This window comes from Sinocyclocheilus rhinocerous, unplaced genomic scaffold (genome assembly GCF_001515625.1).
Source record: "Sinocyclocheilus rhinocerous isolate Xijiao unplaced genomic scaffold, SAMN03320098_v1.1 scaffold166, whole genome shotgun sequence".
NCBI lineage: Eukaryota > Metazoa > Chordata > Actinopteri > Cypriniformes > Cyprinidae > Sinocyclocheilus > Sinocyclocheilus rhinocerous.
In genome coordinates this window covers 3,218,572-3,240,099 of record NW_015633186.1, presented here as the reverse complement: position 1 = coordinate 3,240,099, position 21,528 = coordinate 3,218,572, and the positions used below count along the sequence as shown (strand labels likewise).

At 43.9% G+C, this 21,528-nt stretch overlaps 1 protein-coding gene across 3 annotated transcripts in view; it reads right to left on the bottom strand.

Annotated features, from left to right (window-relative positions):
* Positions 1-79: 79 nt before the first annotated feature.
* Positions 80-21,528, bottom strand: part of LOC107743706 (histone-lysine N-methyltransferase 2A-like) — a 32,808-nt gene continuing 11,359 nt past the window's right edge. For 2 of the 3 annotated variants that reach the window (XM_016557092.1, XM_016557094.1), the window contains exons 3-35: positions 18,112-21,437; positions 17,846-18,023; positions 17,535-17,760; positions 17,392-17,453; positions 16,834-17,310; positions 16,603-16,673; positions 16,108-16,344; positions 15,887-16,033; positions 15,241-15,336; positions 15,038-15,158; positions 14,841-14,954; positions 14,119-14,303; positions 13,862-14,035; positions 13,575-13,685; positions 13,404-13,477; positions 12,433-12,638; positions 12,162-12,262; positions 11,919-12,056; positions 11,608-11,766; positions 11,395-11,512; positions 11,229-11,307; positions 10,988-11,148; positions 10,756-10,908; positions 6,177-10,659; positions 6,024-6,092; positions 5,864-5,940; positions 5,602-5,769; positions 5,398-5,472; positions 5,125-5,299; positions 4,882-4,989; positions 4,718-4,801; positions 4,486-4,615; positions 80-4,389 (exon numbers count right to left, since the gene is read on the bottom strand). In XM_016557092.1, coding sequence (XP_016412578.1) covers positions 4,114-4,389; positions 4,486-4,615; positions 4,718-4,801; positions 4,882-4,989; positions 5,125-5,299; positions 5,398-5,472; positions 5,602-5,769; positions 5,864-5,940; positions 6,024-6,092; positions 6,177-10,659; positions 10,756-10,908; positions 10,988-11,148; positions 11,229-11,307; positions 11,395-11,512; positions 11,608-11,766; positions 11,919-12,056; positions 12,162-12,262; positions 12,433-12,638; positions 13,404-13,477; positions 13,575-13,685; positions 13,862-14,035; positions 14,119-14,303; positions 14,841-14,954; positions 15,038-15,158; positions 15,241-15,336; positions 15,887-16,033; positions 16,108-16,344; positions 16,603-16,673; positions 16,834-17,310; positions 17,392-17,453; positions 17,535-17,760; positions 17,846-18,023; positions 18,112-21,437 — 12,359 coding nt within the window. In that variant the 3' untranslated portion in view covers positions 80-4,113. The remainder of the gene's footprint in view (positions 4,390-4,485; positions 4,616-4,717; positions 4,802-4,881; positions 4,990-5,124; positions 5,300-5,397; positions 5,473-5,601; positions 5,770-5,863; positions 5,941-6,023; positions 6,093-6,176; positions 10,660-10,755; positions 10,909-10,987; positions 11,149-11,228; positions 11,308-11,394; positions 11,513-11,607; positions 11,767-11,918; positions 12,057-12,161; positions 12,263-12,432; positions 12,639-13,403; positions 13,478-13,574; positions 13,686-13,861; positions 14,036-14,118; positions 14,304-14,840; positions 14,955-15,037; positions 15,159-15,240; positions 15,337-15,886; positions 16,034-16,107; positions 16,345-16,602; positions 16,674-16,833; positions 17,311-17,391; positions 17,454-17,534; positions 17,761-17,845; positions 18,024-18,111; positions 21,438-21,528) is intronic. The other variant, XM_016557093.1, reaches the window with a different exon arrangement.

Below are 21,528 nucleotides of genomic sequence, written 5' to 3'. Positions count from 1 at the left end.
ATTTTCCTTTTTACAGTTATGTACAATTTTTTCCCTCATTATACATTCATCCTTAAGTAGTTTGTGGTTGAATATTTTAGATTAACAAATTTTCCTTCATTTTTCTGTAAAATGGTAAAACACTGATGGGGCAACTTGGAGAAAAAAATAAGTCAGTATTAACATCAACATGATCTCTCGAAGCTACAGGGGAAAGGAAGTGTTGGTAAGACAAAGGAAAACTTGTGTCCTCCAAGAGGAAGGAGTTCAAATCTCTCCCTCTCAAGACCTCTCTGACTCCCTAAAGTACCACCGATGGTCCGCAACTCATTTCTGTACAAAGTGAACCATGTTAAAATTCCAAAAACAGGGAGCGCAGTCACCTGCTCTCAGATGGAGCTTTACCTCAGTGTACATCTAGAGATGTTTGCAGAAATAAATAAATAGAATGGTTACCATTACTCATTACAGAACATCACATAAGAAAAAGTACAACTTAAGAACCAATAGGAGAGAGAGGTATAGGTGACATGGCTGGGTTTAGGCAAGGACATTTTTTCCTGATGTCCACAAACTGTTAAAAATGTACAGAGTAAAATAAAGCCGACTACACCATCAAAAGCAAACAAATTATCAATGCTCAAAAAGTTTACAACCACATTTTACATGAACACGTTTCATAATATAAATACCGCTCCTTTCCAAATAATAAAAAAAAAAGTTAAAACAAACGAACAAATTAAAAGAAAAAAAAAACTGCAATGCTCCACTGAGGGAACATTCACAGGCACAGGAAAACTGGTACTTGATCTTGATATTAAAATGATGCACATTAGTTACTCTAAAGTTTATCTGTAACACAAAACCATTATAGGTTATACACTGAACATTGCAATTAACCATTATGAAGCTGCTGTTTGCTACTGTTACTAAGTTTGTCTGTCCATTCCGTATATTGTGTAGATATTGAAGCACAAGTTACTATTCATACACGTTTAGTTTAAATATATCCATGTATAATGTGTATACATATATACTGTTGATTATAATTACAGGAGAAGGTGTGATACCACTTGCATGGTGTGGAAGAGTAAAGTCCAGGAAAACGACAGACCATGTCTGCTTCTGAAACACTGACCGAGCGCTGTTATACCAGTTTATGGAGCATCTGACGTTGTATTGATGTCTGTGCAGGAGTCCATTACAAAGCCCTTAGGATTAGTAACTGCATTACAAAAAAAATATATTAATAAAATAAAAATCTTATTTCGTTAGACTGAGCAATAGTTTCTGTAGAACCCTGCTGTATAATCCTCCTATTTTATGCAAGAAAAAGCTGTCCCGTATCTTCCCAGCCTTTCATGTTGGAAAATTAAAATAAAAAAATAAAAAACAAAACAAAATTCTAGAATACATTCAACAACGGCCTAGCTGCAGAGTTCAACACGTCCTGTTCCACAGGGGTGCCAGGGCGAGAGGAAAGTTGGGCGAGACCCCCAAGAATCCCTGAAAAAGATGGCTAAACCGCAAATTCTGATCAGTATAAACACCTATACAAATATGAGGCAGCAGCCAACAAATGTTCAATGTGAGGAAACTTACAGAACTCTGATCTTCAGTGCCATAGTCAAAAGTGAAATGCTGGGAAAAGTCAAAATGATTGCAGCCTAGGTACAGTGAGGGCTGGAGGGGGTCTGCAGTGGCCAAGGGGGAAAAAAACAAACAAAAAAACAATTGTTTTAGAGTTAAACTTACAAGGCAATGAGACGCAGAGGAACTGGCCTTGAAAGTGGCTCGCTAAGGAAGCCACGGTTGCACAAAGCAGCTTCGTCTAGAGGTATGTACAGATCCCAAGCCATTCTTATGCTACAGCATCCCTTTAAAAAGCATCGTAACTTTACATAAAAAATAAAACGAGTCAAATTTCAAGTGGAATCTGTTTGTGCCCTAGTTAAAACAGCTTTGAACGTTTCTCCATAGTCTGGAGCTTCTCAGCTGACTGTCCGAACAAGTTCTAACGCCTAACATCCAAAAACGAAAATAACAACCAGAGAAATTGACAGAGAAGGCACCAAACTTCTGATCTGAAATACGGAAGAACCATGGAAGAACAATCCACAGAACATCCACAAAAGTAATAAAGCCACATCTGTCTTAGCCTCATTCAAATAGGGGTCAAACAACACTCGAGCTCTGAAAAGGGCCCAGATGGGAACAGGTGTGGGGAGTGTCGACATTTACAAAACTAAGAGATGATACGAGCAAATAATGTGCATTGACTGAATGGCTGGCTGGAGCGTCCATGCAGTGCCAAGGCAACATGTGTTGAAGAAGACTGGGAAGAAGACTGATCTTCAGTGTACAAGACCGTGAGGAAACAAGAGCCCTCCGCCCTCTCCTCCTCCATACATATAGTGCTTTACAAGTAATTTTACACGGGATAGCCTCTGTGGCGATTCCTTGCATTACACCAATCTCTTAAGAAAATATTTTGATATAACAAAATATATGGAATAAACTTTGGGACTTGTCAGTTGCTAGAATGCTAGAGAAGGATTTCATGCATCTTTCCTCCAAGTTTAGAAAACGCAAAGAGGGACTTTTAAGGGAAGATGGGCTGTTCTTGCATGTGATTTTAAGGCTGGCACTAAAAAAGGAGAGTCGCATCAAATCGATCTGCACTTAGAAAAGCTCACTAAACCTACACACCTATTTGAAATGATATTTGAAATGTCCATGCTTGACCTGGGTTGGCAATGAGAGCCACTGGTGGACCGCACTCTGTGGGAACAGTAACTGCTTCAGTCTTTGGAATCGAAAGAAACATTTGGGCTACAAAAAAAAAAAAAAATATTGAGACAGTGCTATAAAAATGTCTGGACAAAGCATTAGTGTTCTATATCTATTCTTTCCTACAAAAATGTTGATAAAATAAATACAATGTATTATTAAAAATATAAATACCATTAAGTGCTATTCACCAATGAGTGCTTTTTTAGTCATTTGTATAGAAAAATATACATATTATTTACATTATTCAACGAATTATATTTCTGTCAGTGACATGAGACAACAAAAATAGTTCTTAAATTGCCTCAAAAACGTAATTTTATCATTTTATACACAAATACGGGCCTAGAGAGTAAAAAAAAAAAACTCCCTAATGGTGAGACACAATAAATAAACTGGTAATAGCATCTGGACTCACTAAAATCCTATGAGATTTTGTAACAACATGCAAATAATGCAATACAACGCAATTAAGCTACTTTCTCTCTGAATTACTATAAAAACGTATAGTAAATAAAAGCATGTTATTCCCCCCCAGACCTCAGAAATGGCTCTGGTCCATTGGTCAGTCCACCAGGATCTCAACCTGCCAGCCACACATCTCATAAGCTCTGCCTTGCCTACTCTTCATAACACATTTCTTCCTACCATTGCCAAAAAAGAACATTTACCATTTTTCTTCAAATCTATTCCTGGGACCACTGCTCCCCCTAGTGTTTCCCCACATCATCTCTCCTATGAGATATTTACAGTGTTTTCCATACAGAGAATCAGGCCCAGCTTGGCAAGGACGACCATGGATGCTCTGAAGGCTTCCATGTACATTCAAAAAGGGAGAGATGTCTAAACAGGTCAGACTAAAAAAAGGATTATGTATCGTCAATCTAAAAACATTAAATCCTTCCCTTCCAAAATTGCACTTTGGTGTAGAATGGAACGATGTGGCAATTTTTCAGCAATTTGTCACACTCAGTAAATAAGGGCAGGCCAGACTCGACTTATTACAAATTTAAAACTTTTCACAATATCCTTCTTTAAAAAAATGAAACAAAAACAAAACAGTAAAATAAAAGATCTGATACAAAAGTTAAGAATGAGGGGCACTAATCTCTTAAATCGGGCATTAATAAAGGGGACACAAGGGCAATCTTCTGCATTGCGACTCTGCTCAATTGTCTTTTCTAAAAATCAAACAACTTAAGAGGCACAATACCATTAACCTTCTGATAACCTGAGCCTGCTTCAGTAAAAAAAGAAAAAAAAAACACATTTAAAATGTCTCTTCCCTGGCAAGAATACACTCTTGATAGCATTCACAGACAGTATTAGCTTGTGAGTTTGCTTTCAATTGAGGAACTTGCGACACTTCTTTGCCCCGCAGTTGCAAGGCAGCTTATTTCCTGGTTCTTCGATGGGGAACTTGTAATCGTACGTGAGCTCCTCGCCTTTATAGATTCTGCGTGTGGCGAAAATGACAATGTGCTTCTGACTGTCAACACTGACCACGCGGGAGTAGCAGTTGGGCTCACATGAGTGGTTAATGAATCGAGCTGCATTACCATGCATGGTGGCATCCACAACCTCGTAGTCATCGATACGAAACATGTAGCAGCCAATGCCCTAAGTAAAAACAAAAAAAGACAAATCCATGAGGAATATCAGTGTTGTTGGTGTTTTAAATTAATTGCACTGATAGACTAAGCATTCGATTTCTACCTTGCTGTCATAGTATTTCTCCCGCTTGTCAGTGAGGACAGAGCGAATGACATTGCCAGAATACTCGATCACCATCTCTCCAGCGTCAATGTTTTTCCTGCAGAACAGACCTCTGCCATGTACGGCTGATCTGCAAGCGATATACAGGATGCAAATGATGGTATGCAACAAAGATGCATGCTTTTCATTCCTCAATCCAACCATTTTTGGTTTGAATAGAAAGTGTTTATACCTGTAGACACCCACAGCTTCCCTGGATGCTTTCTTTAGGTGCCTAAACCTCATAGGCAGTGGCAAGTCCATGCTGGTGGTCCGTCTGTGAAAAAAAACAGGTGTTGTGATGTTTTAATCCACAAATGTAAAGGAGGTCAGAATAGGATAAGTAAGGTTACTCACCGAGCAGACTTCTGCAGCATCTCCTCCTCATCTTCCTCCCGGGGGTTATATACAGGAGGCTGACGGTGTTTGGAGGCCAGGAAATTAAACATGTCCAAAACTGATCGCCTAAAAATTTAATCAAGCCGATAAAAGTCAATTAGAGTGTTCACAAACATAACTTTGAATTCACCATTGTAGAAGGGTTTAAGATTTTCAGGTATTGCCAAAATGAACACCGACCAGCCTGGCCATGACACACACCTGTGGTACACCTCAGCACGGGCAGATCCATGAGGGTTGACAGGAGGATCTTCTGATTCCTCAGGTTTGTGGAAGCGGAATCTGTAGTTTCGGCAATGCCTGGCTCCATATAGCTGCTCAAGTAGAAACACTACAGCATCGTGAACCACACCGAGCATCTTCAACCCATTTACTCCTGAAAGAGAAAGACGATGTGAAATACAAGATGTGCTTGCTAAAGTCATAAAACAAATATGTGCAAGGATTAAAATAAACGCTCTAATATGTCTATACCATCAAATGAAAGTGCCTTGAGTCTAGCATTGGACCGGGCTTCTTGCACTTTATCTGTCAGGGACTTCCAGGCCTCTGAAAAGAAACAGGAAACAGGAAATTAATTTCACAGAAGACTGACTGTAATTACCAAACAAAAGAACATCATACTCCTTACTGAGTCTATAACTCTGCATTACACTTTATTATCTAGATCTCACTTACCCTCAATACTTTCACAGCGAATCTGAAATCCGTCATCACTGCAGATTTCAAATATGAGCCCTTTCTTGGGCTTGTAGTCCAGAGAGGAGTCTCTGCCACTGTCCCTCTGATCAGGTGTTTCCACTGAAAATGCATTAGATCCTTTCCCATCACCCTTGCTAGGCAGTCCTGCAAAAAAAATGTGACCAAAAAAAAAAAAAAAACTATTAGCACTACAACATTCAACTGAGAGATGGACAGTCAGGCCTAACATTTTACCCACCTGCAGTCTTTGGCTTCTCATCATGAGTGTCCATGGTTTTACGTTTAAGAGAAGAAGAATCGGCTGTCTTCGAGTCACTGTGAAGGGAAAAAAAAGTTTTAATAGGTCAGATACAACTAAGTAAACTGAAAAGTTGTGATTGATCTTTATTATTGTTTACCTGGTTTTTGAACCGGTTTCATTTGACTGCCCTGTATCCATTGGCTCAGGCAATGAAAGTTCCCGGTCCCTACAATAAACATAATTTTTTAGCATGTTTAAACATTTTTATTCCAACAATAAGCAATATGCTTTATAAATGTCAGGCTCTTACCCTGGTAAATATGATAACTGAATTGCAGATGCGTCAACAGTTGGTGTATCTGAGTGGAGTCCTTTGTGTTTCTTTCCACGACTCTTATCTGGGCATGGTCGAGGTCTTTTGGGCTTTTGCTTTCCCTTCCCAACGGCTGTGGATGCCACTCCAGCAGGTAACTTTGAGGACTGTTGCTGATGTGGTGGCCGAGAAATGGGAGAAGTTCGTGAACTCTGAGTGAGGACACCAACAACATGACTTTTGTTCAGATCTTGAGCGATGGGATTAGGGGCAAGAGCCACTTGACCAGCTGAACTGACATTTGGGTCAAGGGTTTTATCTGCCAGGACTCGACTGACTGGGTGCTGGAGATGAATGCTGCCCTCTTTCTCCACCTGCTGATTGACAGACATGCTTATGCTTTGGTTTGGGGGAAACACACAGATGCTTCTGGCAATGGATGTCTGGGCAGGATTAGCAAGATGAGACATCATGGGGGTTCCTGAATGAAGAACCATCTGTTGTTCTGGAAGGCCCAGGTTGTGAGGGTTGGCTTTGATAAGAAGGTTACTTATAGATCCTGTGATCTCAGTTGAACTTATGAGGCCTGGGGCGCTCAGCGATACAGAGCTCGCTCCCAAAAAGTTTCCAGGTGCAGTGGAAGGCACCGACACCACATTCAAAATGGACTGACTGGGGTTGAGCCCTGACACAGTGCATGGGAGCAGGCGAGTCGAGGAATCATGTCCCAACATGCCAGGCTGAGTTGTGGTTGAAATGGGCATGGGCTGTGGAAGGAGAGTAGGCTCCAAGTACATCACCCCTTGCTTTGGCCGTTTTATAATGTTAGGAATCTTTCGATGAGGTGTTGCAGTTGCAGTTATAGTGCCCAGTTCCATCAGGCCAGTCTGAGCAGGAATTCCAGCAGCAATTTGTGAAGGTGACAAGTTTATGAGGGTCATATTGGGCCCAACATCAGAAGGAGCAAGTGTGGGTTGGGTCTTTGGACGAGCCTGTTTTTTGCTCTTATTGTTCTGAAGACGAGAAATTAGGCGTTTCTTGCCATGTCCAGAGGGGAGCATAGTTGGAGCTGGGGTGATGGATGAAGGACTAGATACCATTGCAACACCAGAGGCATGATCATGCCTATTTCCTGCCTCTGTCACACCAATCTGGGGATCGTGGGAGGTGACTCCTATGAGAAGGCCTGACGTGGTACTAGGAATTACTGGCTGGAAACCTGTCTGAGTGGTGCCTGTGAACGCATGGATTTGTGGGTGATGAGAAACAGGCACTAAACCTTTGCCACCAGCAGGAAAAATGGACTGAGAGGTGGAGATGCCACCACTGAGGCCTGTCAAGACAGGGGCACTAGTGTTCATGACACCTGTTGCACTAACAGATGGTGCAATCTGGATCTTTTGGGTTACACCATTGGGAAGGGTTTGCAATACATAGAGTGGCTGCAGATGCTGGTTTAGGACTATAAGTTTCTCTGGGCCAGGCTTCAATTGAGAGGCGGTAGCTTGAACAGCAGAGCTTGCAATCGGAGCAGGACCTGTACTAACAGTGGCAGCAGGGATGAACTTCTGACTCTGGAGAGGTAAAGTGGGTGGGCTGGGAAGACCTGGCGTGCTACTATTCCTTGTCAGATCTTGGTTCCCTGTCTCTCCCACAGGTGCTACTCCAGGACTCGTGATATGGTCACCATCAATGCGCGCAGGAATGAAGTGTTCTGGAGTCATGTGACCTTCTGGAACCTGGGAATCGGCACATCTGTCCTGTGGGCTTTTGCTGGATACTGTGGACCCTGTTCTTGGTTTCTTCCCGCTTTTCTCAACTCCTGATTCCTCTGTGGCCAGAGCCAACATGGTGCGGTCAGAGGTTTCGGAGATCAGCGAGCCGTGATTTTGATTATTTACAGTGGGACTTCGAGTTGTCAGCACAGAGAGGTCAGAGGGCAGCTCAAGGGGAAGACCATATGACTCTTCAACAGCAATGGAGGTGTTCACTCCACTCTCAACAGGTTCAGCACTGGCCAGTGGCTGAGTGAAATCTTCAAAAAGCATGTCCTTTCTTTGGTTAACATCCACCCCGTAACTCTCATCTAAAGAGAATGGTTCAGCAGAAGGAGCTTCAGTCTGCTGTCCCAGAGCCTGCATTGAAGGGGTATTGAGTACAAACTCCATAATATCAGAGGGTAGGATGTTACCACAGTCATCACTGTTGTTGTTATCAGAGTCAGACTTGAGGAGATCTGTGGTGAGTGACAATTGAGTTTCAAGGGGGTCTTGTCCTTGTGTTTTCACACTCCCTAATGGAAGACAGTTATCTTTTTGATTTTTACGACTGTCACGACTGTTCCCACTTGGGGTATTTTCTGTCTCCTTCCCTGAGTCGATGCTTATTTTCTCTGTCCTGCTTTCTCTACCTTTTCTTTTTGTTGAACTTTTGTGTGTTGACGAAGTAGTAGCAGTGGTTGTGCTGCTGGTGCTTATACTAACATCACTTTCAGAACCGTCATCCACGCCATCCAGCTGGCCAATTTGTTGCAGCTCCAAATTCTTGGTTGCTGTTGACACCTCATCACTGTCATCATCTTGCTCCTTTGCCTGGTCCCTCAAGAACCTGTGGATCTGCGACCCTCTTCCCAAACACTGATCAATACCCGCAATAGGTGGAAGACCAGAGTTTGGGTTTATTATAGTGCGTGTAAAGTTGTAATAATATGTGTCCTTATTTGAACCAATTCCTCCTTCTTCATCCTCTCCACTGTCTGCTGAAGAAGATGTGCTCATATCATCTGCCCCATCAACTTGTCCTTCAGCTGAACGCTTGCTGCTCCCAGTGCGCTTTTTCATGGAGATTTCACCAGTTCTGTAGAAGGGTATGTCTTCCTCCCCATATGATCGCACACCATAGAATGGGGTTAGCCCAAAGAACATGTTTGATCTAGCACGGGCACTCCGCCTTGGGTATCTGCGCTTTGCTGAACCTGCCGAACCATCACTATCCTCCTCGTGGTGCTTATCGACACTGCCTTCATCCTCTAAATTATGGTCCTCCCCATCATCGGCACACTGGTGGTCCATGAGGTGCTCCTCAGAATCATCTGGGTGAATGTGGCTGTCTGATTCTGAGCTTTCAGAGCTTGCAGATGGGGATAAAACCATCGCTCGAGAGGACCTTCTTTGGGGGCCCTGGCTGCTAGGGGTGACAGAACTGTATGTGTTTGTGTTAGGGGGCATGCTGACAGCTTTGGTTCCATTAGGATCCATTTTCTGAGACATTAGAGGCAGCCTCTCATTGTGTTTCTTCACCACTGGAGTAACTTCCTTACTTGATTTAGGATGTACCTGTGATGGCCTAATACATCTTTCAGACCCTGCTTTCGGCTGAATAGCATCAATGGCGGAACTATGCTTTTTCTCTAAGCTAAATTTCTCTTTGGACTTTACTGGCTTCTCCATTTCCTTCTGATTAAATTTATTAACTTCCACTGTGCTAGACCCCGTGTTGCTGCTGAGTGCTGTGGCTTTATTGCTACTGTTGTGAGGAGGTGGACCCTGACCTTGTGTTTTGACATTACTGCTTTTAGAGTTGCTGTTAAGGACTGGGTTTTGGTTTTGAGCAGTCTCTTTTCTTTCTTTTGAAACATCCCTGCTCACATTCATTTTGACTTTGGAGTGTTTTTCTTTGGTGCTAGAGGTTCCAGGACTAGCAGTGACTGCAGCACTTGCCTGGAAGCCACGCTTTATGTCCTCCTCTCCCACCTTGGCACCAGATGACCAGAGAGGCTTCATTGCTGCTGCTGCAGCTGGACCAGACGCAAAGTCGTGAGATTTCCTACTTTTGCTGTAAACTGGTTGTGGAGACCCAGTCTTTCCTGTGTCTTTTGATACAGCCACTGATGTCACATTTGCTTCCTTGACTGGATTAGCTTTGTCCTTGGGAAGCGTGGCAAGTGGATGACTGGAAATAAAAGTGGCTCCGGCTGGTAGGTCAGTATCTTTTGTGGCTTGTTTCCCTTTCTCGGTTTTTAAACTGCCACTTCCTCTTTGATGTCCTGTTAATACCACAGTTCCAAGAGGTGGTGACACCTGACTTATGCTAACTGGTTGCGATGACTTCAAACTCTCACCATCTGCCTGCTTTTTGGTTGCTTCTATTCTTTCAGTGAAACCAAAACTGAGTCGACGCTGTGCCCCAGCGTTCAATGAATTTGCCTCTCGATTGTGAGATCTCTCTCCAGATGGTGCTCTTCCTTTGTCTGTGTCCCTGGTTAAAGTTTCCTTTGTGGTTAAGGACAGGGATGGGGCAGATGAATTGCCTGTCTGAATGGATACTGTGCCTCCCTGTTGAGGAGAGGAAACCTTTTGCCTAGGTTGTTGAGCAGAGATGGACGAAGTGCTGTGTCGACGAGATCCAATGCTTCGTAGAGTGGAGCTCAGCAGAGGGTCACCCACAGTCACAATTTCATGGGCTGAATTACTAAAACCATCTAATGGGGAAAAAAAACACACATTGAATAATATTAACAAAGCTTTCAAATATAAGCAATATAAAATATAAGCATTTAAATGTATATAACTCTTACCTGGGGAGGGAAGTGGTCTGGTTGAGGGAGAACGATGACATGGAGGGTAGCTTGGGTGTCTGTTCCTAAAATAAACCCTTGGTTTTGGTGTGGAAGGCACATTTGATGGTTTTGTGGAATCTGTGGGTCCAATCAACGCAGCATCCACCTCAGCTGAAATGTTTAATAATAGTTAGTTTTTAAAATTCCAATAAAATTTTGGAATGAAAATAACAAATCTAAATCTATTTACCTGAAACAGGTGAAGGACTATGAGCAATTGTGTGGTTTTCTTCTTGAGCTGCTGTGTTGTTATTGATAGTTTCAGTCATAGAGGGGCGGCACACTAAAATTCTACATTTATAGACACAGCGCTTGCGGGCATCTAGAGTGCTCCAGTAGACCCTTGAGCATCTGTGTAAATACATCAAGTGGTTATTCCATTTCACATCTTATGTTTATTGAAATACAACTCTATGATTTCAAAGACTTACTGGTATCCCACAGGAAATAGCTTCCTCTCACAATCAGACAGTTCAGTTAGCATACCAAGACAGTCAATGGTCATAGACCCTGTACCAAAAATAAAGTGGTATTTAATTTTGATGTACAGTAGTTTATTCCTCATGAACCGCAAACACCTTGCAAAGACATACAGACCTATCATCATGTGAATGTTATCTTGTTCAAGCCCATTAACAAACTTTCTTCTCAGACTTATTCCCTCAAAGTCCACAAGGACCCTCCGAGTAACTTCAAAGCCTGAATCTGGCACCACCTTTAAAGAAGGTTAATTATTTACAATAAATCCAATACTTCATAACAAACATGTAATCATTAGTGCATTAGTTGCTTGCATGTATCATTCCTTACCTCGCCCTTTATGAGATCTCTGTGATGCTGACAATAAACCTTCTTGTCCTCTAAAAAGGCACACTGCTGCTGACGTGCACACATGAAATGGTAGTTGTTGGTACAGGAGGTCAGACAACAACTCACCGTGGCTCCAGGTTTGTGACAATTTTCACATTGCTGAGAAAACAAAGCATAATGCAGTCTATTTTTGGATGGGGGAAAGATTTGTTGCCTATAGTCTCTTTTTAGGTAACAAACATATTACACAAATGCATATTCTGGCACTGTAATTTAATGAACAAATACAGCACATGGCTTAGATCATGTACCAGCTTTTTGCCTCTCCTGACTGCCATGTGGACATTTTTGAGTGCACCATCAACATCTTCAAACACCTCGGATGACCAAAGTGCGCAGTTCACATGGATCCACTCATTCTGGCCAATATAAAGCAGTCTCCCACAATCCTAGAAAACAAATTACCATACAATGTCTTACAAAATGAACATGATTGAAACATAAATCCACATCAGTACATGCTAATGCATTCTTTTTTGTGGGTGATTACTCACATTTGTGTTCTCATCTCCATAATTCAGACAAAGCGCACATCGTCTATTGTCACCTATACCAGAATGAGGGGGAATATCAGGGCTGTCTTCAGGGCTGTGGTCTGAACACAAAAGAAATATTCCTGTGTAACGTACGTACACTTTAACTTATATACACTTTATCTATATCTTTTTCGGTTTAGACAATGTAATTAACTCTAACACATAATGTACCATATCGGTATTTCCTATACATGATCGGATTTATAGTGCTTTAAATCGACTTTCTCACCATGGATAAGCATGGGTGGAGGAGGAGGTGGTGGTGTGGGGGCAATCTGCGAGTCAGGTTCTCCAGGTGCTTTAGGATGGGGAGCCGGGATGATCTTTTTCATTAGCACAGGTTTCTCAGCCCTGGCTATCTCCTCCCTCTCCTGCCACTGGGCATAGTTGTGATCCAAAGAAGGGGGCAACACAGCATTGGGAAGCAGTCCACTACTGCAAAGATACAAGACTGCCTTGTTAGCCATGTCTTTGTTATATAACATTAGTGTTTGTTTACAGCATTATAAGAACTGCATCTTTTTATCATCTTTTGTAACATTTTGTAAAATGTCTTTACCAACTTGTGTCACTTTTAGGTTTTAAGTTTAATGTATCCTTCTTGAATTAAAGATTAAATTCTCTGAAAATAATAATAATTAAAAAAAAAAGCTTCCTGAGCTCCAAACTTTGGAACGGTATTGTAGGCTCATTCAGAAATAAGATACCAATGACAAAGTTCATAAGCTGATAGCCATAACTCCAAAGGGAAATAATATAAATATTTGTGTTTTCTCTTTAAAGAGACAGTATTCAATGTCAGGCATGCATGCACACACACAAAAAAAACTTGCTTCACTGCTGTTAATAATTCATGGTAACAAATGAAGTATACAAACAAGCAACCCAAATGCCAACCACACGACTTGTCAAAGCACCCATGTGAAATATGACACTGCCTGTCGACCTCAAACAATGGAACTAGACCATACAGGCTGCATTCCCTATGGAAAGGTGATATTTCTGCTCTAGAGGAGAGCAAAGAATAGACAGACACTCCGTGGTGAGTTTGTTCTCAATGCTCATATACTAGCTTAACTGGCCCTTCTATTCACTATCAAACTAAACATAGCTCCTTAATTTAGTTCTGAAAATTGTTTCAGACAAAAGAATTCAAATACAAACAACTTAAAGCATTTGATAGACATGGGAAAGACTCACTTAGGAGAGACTTTGCGCGTCTCCCAGAATTTGGACTCCTTCACCTTGTACCATGGAAAAGTCCGCTCCATTTGCTGTAACAAATAACAGCGACAGAGCAATTATCAATAATGATGAAGGACTGCAAGACATTCTATTGTCAGAACTGTGTGTCCAACAGCTTTTTCTCACCCGAATAAAAAAGGACTTGAGCATGCTGTTTGCCTTCCTGCTCTCTAGCTGACCTCCATCTGAATTGAAGGCTGTCTGGATGATTTTCACAATGTCATCACTGAACTCCAGCTGAAAGAGTGAAGCAGAAAATGACACCTGGCTCTCACAAGCATGTGACCGGCATCTGAACCCTGCTGCATTAGTGGCTCAAAACGCGGCAGGTAATCTTTCAAAGAAGAATAGAAACATAAAAGCTACCTTTTTTACTTTAAACTGATTCAAAGGAGATTCTCAAAACCTCTTACCACAGATTTATAGCGTCCAGAATCCATTTTCTTCTCCACAGACTCCAAATCGAGCGGTGAATCATTTGGCGGAGAGACCTCCGTCAGCACAGGGGGGAAAGGGCCCTCTGGGGAACGGCGTGAGGGAAGGCTTTCTTCTGTCTCTGGGTTCAGCTCAGGTGGCTTCATAACCACCTAAGACAAAGAAGATAGATCAATAGGTTACGTAGTGAAAATAAAGCTGGTGGGAACTTCTAGGGCTGCAGATGGCAACTCACCTGTCTGTAGCGAAGCAGGTGAGTGGATGTGCGGGAGTTGAGCAGGGCAGTGAGAACTTGCTGCATGGACTTCTGAATTTCTTTCTCCAAGACAGTGCGCCACTCAGCAGAATGGGGCTCAGTGCAGTTTGCGCAGGTGTAGGCCATAGTCTCAGGCAGGTTAGACAATAGCTCATACATATCATCTAAAGAAAAAAGAATAAAAGAAGCAAAGATTATGTTTGGACTGGAGTGCAGTATTAAAGAAACATCCACACTGTAGAATGCTTTCTTCAGATCTTAACTAAAGACTTGCACAACCATACAAAAGTCTATGATCGGTAAGACTTTATATGTTTTTAAAGTCTCAACAAGGCTGCACTTATTTGAATTTTCAGCACCCATCACTCCAGTCTTCAGTGTCACATAATCCTTCAGAAATCATGCTAATATTCTGCTTTGAAAAAACACTATTATCAATGTTGAAAACAGTCTTTTTTAATACTTTTGTGGAAACATGATACTTTTTTTTCAGGATTCTCTGAATTTTTTTCCACAAATAAATGTTTACAGACCCCAAACATTTGAACAGTGGTGTACATTTAAGCAAAGTTTCTGCAATTTAAATCAACCAAATATTAGTTGGTTTTGTTATTTTGTGAGCTGGACTGTTAGTTTGATCTCATGGTGCCCTGTAAAGTCACATGACAAATAAGAAATATGGAGAAAAACTGGTAACTCGCCTGTTAAACTTTCACATTTGGCATGGACCCAGAGATCACACTTCCTGCACTTCATCATTTTGCTATCACAGTCATCGTCATCATTGCACTTATTACAGAATGGGCAGACATTGCGGGGGGTGGGGGGGGGCATTAATTACACAGTTTAGTTCAAGTTTAAAGGCATAAAATAAACATCCAGAATGAATAGCACTGACCTTTAGCTAAGAGTTTGGCACAGTCATGACACAAAGAGAAATCATGTGACCACTGAGCATCCCAGGCTTTCCCTGGTTTGGTGGCTCCACAGCTCTTACAGCACACACACTTGTTGCAAATCTGTGGCAGAAGGAAAAATAATCATGGGAGAATGCAGCAAAAATACCACAGATGTTACAGACATCTAAGATTGAGAGTGTACCCAGACTCTTTTCTTCTTGGTGGGTCTGGTAGGGTGGTTGGGTCCCAGGCACTCAGGGTGATAGCTATTTCGGCACTTGTCACACTCCAGTAGCTGCTAGATGATTTAAAAAATAAAAATAAAAATAAAAAACCTATTTTTAATTTTGATTCCATCAGGGTTTGAAATAAACAAGCTTTTTAGGAATAATTACATGAATCTGTCTCATAATATACTAGTTCCCATTAAATCTGAAGGTTTTAAAACTTTCCTCCCTCTGTTCCAACACTCTCAGTTCTGTTACTGTTGGAAGCACTTCACTATTCCTATGATCAGAGACTCTGAAATACTAAATCAAAGTGTCCTCAACTGTCTTTAATTCTTTAGGAGAAAACCCTGAAACATGAAAAATACGTGCCATTGAGTTACTTGCATAGTAATTCTTCTATTAGTCTCACTTGTTTTTAAAAAAAATACAGTTTTTTGTAATGCATTTCTGCATACAATTATTGAATATGAAGTGTCTCTGATCTATTGTGTACGGTGGCCGTTTTTTTAGATTTGCATTTGCGTTTGTAATTTGTTATTTTGTTTTCAGAATTGTGATTTGCGTTGCACTTCTCGGCCACCGTAATTGTGACACAAATGCAACTGAATAAAGTCTTACTTTGGTTTTCTGATACTGCAGGCCACAGACGTGACAAAAGCGGCATCGGCGACAACACCAGTTCTCCCACTGTTCCTCATGGGGGCGTTCTGTCTCCCCCAAGCAGAAGAGGTGGAAGGGTTCACAGCACACCTGGCAGAAAACAAACTGAAGACGACAAGTCAAAAGAACACATCCCATCATTTTTGGGTTTCAGGAATTATAAACAAAATATAGCCCACCTCTACATTACCGCTGCTGGCACAGAGAAAGCACACCACCTGCGGGGTGACTGGCACAGAGGTGAGAATGCTGAGTCCACCCATGTCCCACACATTCTCAATGTCATAGTCCTCCTTAAAATCTACTCTGATTCGATGCACTCCATCGCAGGGCGCTTTCTGCTTGGCGGCGCCCTCAGTCGAAGGAGTGCTCTGGGAGTTTAAAGTACTGCTGTCAGGTTTGGGTATCTGTTTCAACTGTAAAAAAAAAAAACATTTACATTACATCATTGCATATGGCAGATGCTTTTACAAAGTGACTTACGGTATATTTTATCAGTATGTACATCCCCTGGGAATTGAACCTGTGACCATGGCTTGTGCTATGAGTCACAGGAATATCAGCATCATAAAGAATATCAACCACTATCCAGAGAAAGAGAAGACAAACCTGTTTTTATTAAAAAAAAATTTATGGCATAAAATGATACAAACGTGCCTGGAACATCTGCTTACCTTTTCTTTTGGTTTAGGCTTGAGTGGTTGAACACATCGAGTGGTCTGTTTCTTTAGCTTTGCTTCGGATGCTAAAAGATGACATGACCATAAAACAAAAACATTAAAGCTACGTTAAGTCAGGAGTGTCTAGTCCTAGGCTGGACGGTGGCTGTGCAGGAGCAGGATTGGACACCCCTATATAAAGTTAACAGTAAATCATACATGCAGTTCATTTCCACATCTCCTTACCTGTGTCTGTGGCGGAACTGGGCTGACTTTGTTGCTGAGATTTCTTCTTGGGCTCAGTGGGCTGGGACTTTGCAAGACCTTCCTTTTTTGCTAGCAATTGGCTTTGCTGTTGCAAGGACTGCTGGGACTGTGCTGGTGGGGAAGATGGGGCAGTGTGTACAGGGGTGGGTGAAGAACTGAGCTGCTGCTTCAATTTCTTTCGAAAGGTTGAGCTCAAAGGGGTTTGAGAATGTTTAGGGTCATCAGAAGGACTAGAGAGCGGAGGGTCCTTTGGGGAGGAAGCTGGTGAGGATGGTGCAGAAGGTTGTGCCTGCTTTTGTTTGTCCTCTCCCTGCGTAGGCAGTGGCGTTTCACTTTTCTTACGGGGAGGGTCATCTTTTGGAGGAAGGGCTGGCTTGGGGCTTGCTTCAGAACACTGAGATTTGTGATGTGAATCCTTTTTTTCTGACAATTTATTTCTCCTCCTGTCCTTTTTACCTGTAGTTGATGCAAATAGACAATTAATTGAAACATTAGAGCATCTCTGGCTTATAAAAAGGGTGTTCCCAGAAAACTGACCTTTTGCCTGCTTCTGAAGAAACTTCGACGGCATCCACTGCAAGTTCTGACACTTCCGTACTCTGATGACACAAGCACAAAGTTTTAGGGACAATTACACTTTTAAAGTTCTGAAAGCCACAATAAAAAGATTTCACACTTACTTGCAACATTGCTTTTTAATATTGCGTCCCCCAAATTTGGGCTTATCCAGGCAGTTAGTGCAGATCCCACAGTCATTTGGGACTTGGCAGCCTGGACACTGCCCGCAGCGTCGAGAGCGCCGGCCCTTTCTGGGTGGGGCCTCATGGACCGTTTTCTGCCTTGTTACTGGCTTAATAGGAGGCGTGGGTGGCTCCGCCTCCTCTGATCCTGCCACTGATGATTTGTCTATTCAAGCACCATTAAAGAAAGGGTTAAAAACAATGACACTTTTCTTAAAAAAAATCAAACAAGTTCTAAGATGTTCTCTCACCATCATTTCCCATGGAAGACAAGATCTTTTCTCTCTCCTCCCATGGCAAGGCACTAAGGGTAGGCATATCATCTGGGAACACAGCACGGTTGCGACCCAGAGCTACAGCTGCACGACGACACACATGCTTAATGCGTGGACCACGGACTGACGTCTCAGAAGAGTCACTCTCTTGACCCTGCACAAGACAAACAAACTGTGCATTTGGGAAAAACAACCTGGGAACATCTTTCAAACCAAAGGGGACAGCAAAAGACAGGACATACCGGTAATTTGGGTTGATCGCCAGGTTGTACCTCTCTCTTCTCTATTCTATTGAGCTGAGCTTTAGCTTCTTTCAGCAGTTTTGCGACACGCCTGTCTGTGACTGGCTGTTTCTCGGCATGATCTAACACGGAGTCCAGTGATGTGGTGGTAGGGGGTTTTCCCATCTGCCCTGCTTGGGTAGGAGCACTCAATTTCTCCTTGTCCTTCTCCCTCTCTACTCCCTCTGCTTCAATACTCTTCTCTGAAAGTCTGCCTTTTTTGGCCAGACGACCCTTGGAGGACAAGGCCCCAACAGGTTGAACTGCTGCAGAGTCACTTGGGGAGGCCTCTGCACCAGAGTCAACGGTGACTGACTTCTTTCGACCAGGTGTCCTTTTTTGGGTGAGCGATTCTTCAATGTCCCTGGCCTCCATTGGAAAGAGGCTGGATGTAGAATTAGGGGAAGCCTCTGATGGAAGGCTCTTCCCTCTTTTATCCCAGTCTTTCCTTCCATCTCTTTTGTTCTCCTTTTCACGCTCTCTATTCTTCTCCATGTCCCTGTCCTTCTCCTTTGTACCTGTGTCTCTAGTAGCAGAGATGCTCTGTTCCCTTCCTGCTTTTCCAGTTCCCCCACCTGATCCTTGATTACTGGGGGTAAAACGTGGGAAAAGCTGTGAAGATGAAGCAGAACTCCCACTCACACTGAGACCCCCTGCTGCTCGCCACCCATCGGAAACTCCGTGGCTCGTAAGGCCAATGGAGCCTGAGGGGAAGCCACTGAAAGAAGCTTGTGATAAGGCACTGGCAGCAAGTGGACGGACTGCAACTCCAGGCAATGGACTGGAATTCCCAGTCACGCTTATGGGAACAGAACTGCTAATCATGGATTGTTCAGAGGCCTTCCCTGTTTGAACTCCTGACTGACTGCTTCTAGTAGTCATAGAGTGTGAGTGTGACCTGGGTTGCCCACGTGAGAACCTAGACCCCTTTCTCGTTTTGTTTGATGTTGGTGAGACCTGAAGGGGAGACAGAGAGCCAGGGCTGCTCCCTGATGAGGATGGGAGGGTGACAGACTCAAAGATGCGGGAATGAGCTGGACTTGGAGTGAAGAAAGGGGGACGTAGTAGGGGGCTACGCTTTTGGAGTGGCGTTTCAAACCGCGACGATGGGTGCTGGTGGTGATTGTGCTGAGGATGATGATGCAGGGGGGAGAAAAGTCTGGAACCTGTCCCAGCTGCACCACCAGCTTGCACTGGGAATCCTCCTGGTGCGACGCCACCTCCACCAGGTCCTGGTGGCATGAGGCCCACATCCTCAGCAGTCAGTGGAGGAGGACGAAAGTTGTCAAAAGTGGGCTTGCGGATAAGGCCCTCCTTTGCATACTTGGCAGAGGAGAAGTACTTATTCTCAGCACATGACAAAGACTTCCAGCGGAAAGTGGGCTCTCGTAGTATGGAGCGACGTTTGTCGTGAGAGCTGGAGAGTATTGGAGGGGTGGGTAGAAAAGGGGCAATGGAATGTGACATCATCCATGGAGAGGAGTGATGCTCAGGTGCATTAGATGAAGCTCCCTGAGGAGGGCTGAGAAGAGGAGGTGGTGGGGAAGAGGATGACGATGCCGTGGAAGAGGCTTGTTGAGATCCAGCTTGTGAAACCCCTGTCGCTGGGCTGATGATGGCCTGTTTCCTTCCACCAATCAGGCTGCCCCTACCACGGGCCACTAAAGCACCCCGCCTGTGACTCTGACCTCTGCGACCCCGACTCCTGCGCTCCATCAACACTATATGGTCTGGCTCCGGCTCGGATGGTGGTGATGGTAGGTGCGAGGCGTGGTGCAGGCTGGCCTCTGTCTCTCCCTGAGAGGCAGGGGAATGATCTGCCTCTTCTGAGAGGGCCGGGGTACCCTCAGAGGCCTGGGAATCACAGGAGGAGTCATCAAGACTAGGGCTGCTGGAACGAGATGACTCGCCAGAAGAGAGCTGAGAGGAATGCTGCGAAACAGCGCTGGAGCCACAAGATGCTGCACTGCTACTGAATCTCCCGTTGCTAGTGCTATTATTGCAGCTGCTGTTAAGGAGACTGGCTGCAATGTTGTTGGCGCTGCCAGTTGGGACAGGAGGTGGGGGAGGAGGGAGAGAGTCCACAGCAGGGCCTGCCCCGGGTGTGGCAGTGGTTCCACTTGTGACGGGAGCTGTGAAAACAAGAGCTGGGGCGGGTGTTATGGGTTGAGGTGCTGGAGCAGATGCTGCAGAGTCCAATCGAGCAATTTTCATGTGTGGTGGTGGAGTGCTGAAACTGCCCTCATCCTCAATAAACCGCTTTGGAGTCTTGATGATGCGCAACGACACTGTGCTCACAACAGGCATGATAAATTGCCTGATGTTTGTTAGTTGCGTTCGCCTCCTGTGCTTCCCACCCTCAAGACCTGCAGTTCCCTGGGTGCCAATAGCTTCTTTTTCCAATAGCTTCTTTTTCTGGGCCCCCTTCTTTGCCCGCTGCAGCAGCTGCTTTGCAATAGTGGCATCAGTGCGTTTGGAGGGAGGGACGACCCGCACAGGTTTGATATGGCGAGGGCTCTGACGTAACCCTAACGGCCTCCCGTATTTATTTGGGGTCATTGGGTTGACTGTAGGGGAGTCATGGGGATCTGGGCTAGTGCGTTCATCAGCAGGATGAGAAGCCCTAAGCTTGAGATATTGTGGAGTTTGGGCACGAACCCTGAAGGCCTTATGTTTGGCAGTCCCAGGTGCCATGGTGGTCATCTCCTGGGCCGAGGCGGCGTTAGCAGCCTGAGCAGCAGCGGCAGCAGCTTCAGCTTTGAGACGCTCGGCAGAAGGTGGCCTGCCCCGCCCCCGTCTTCGCACACCAGGAACTGGGACACTCTCCCTCACAATGGCCTTCAGCTTAGACTTCAGTGGGCTCAGTTTGACATCCTGCAATCTTTTCAGTTTGGTCACCTTGGACTCCCGGCTGATTTTGTGAAGCTTAGCCTCAGATCTCTGATGGTGCCCAGAACCAAGCAGAGTTTGCCTTTTCTCCTTGTCTTTGTCCTCCACACCGTCCTTGTGGTGTGTGGGACTGGAGCTGCACTGCTGTTCTGCATCCCCATCCTCTTCAGGGAGTGCATGGCCGCTCTGTTGCCAGCTCCTCTGGCTGGCAGAAGCAGGAGGGCGGCCTCTTCTTTTTTGTTCTCCAGTGCCAGGAGGCCTCCCTGGTGGTCGTTTTACCTTCTCTGTAGGAGCTGTGGCGAGAGGCAAAGGGGCTGTCTCAATATCAGCGCCAACTCTCTGCACAGCTAGAGCCCTAGGAGGACGTCCTCTGGGTTTCTTTTCTGGTGAGATAGAACCTGACAGAAAGAGAAAGCACTACATAAATAAGCTCTACATTTCTTCATGTTTAAAAAAAGAGCAAGTTAGATCTTAAAAGGTCAAATTGTT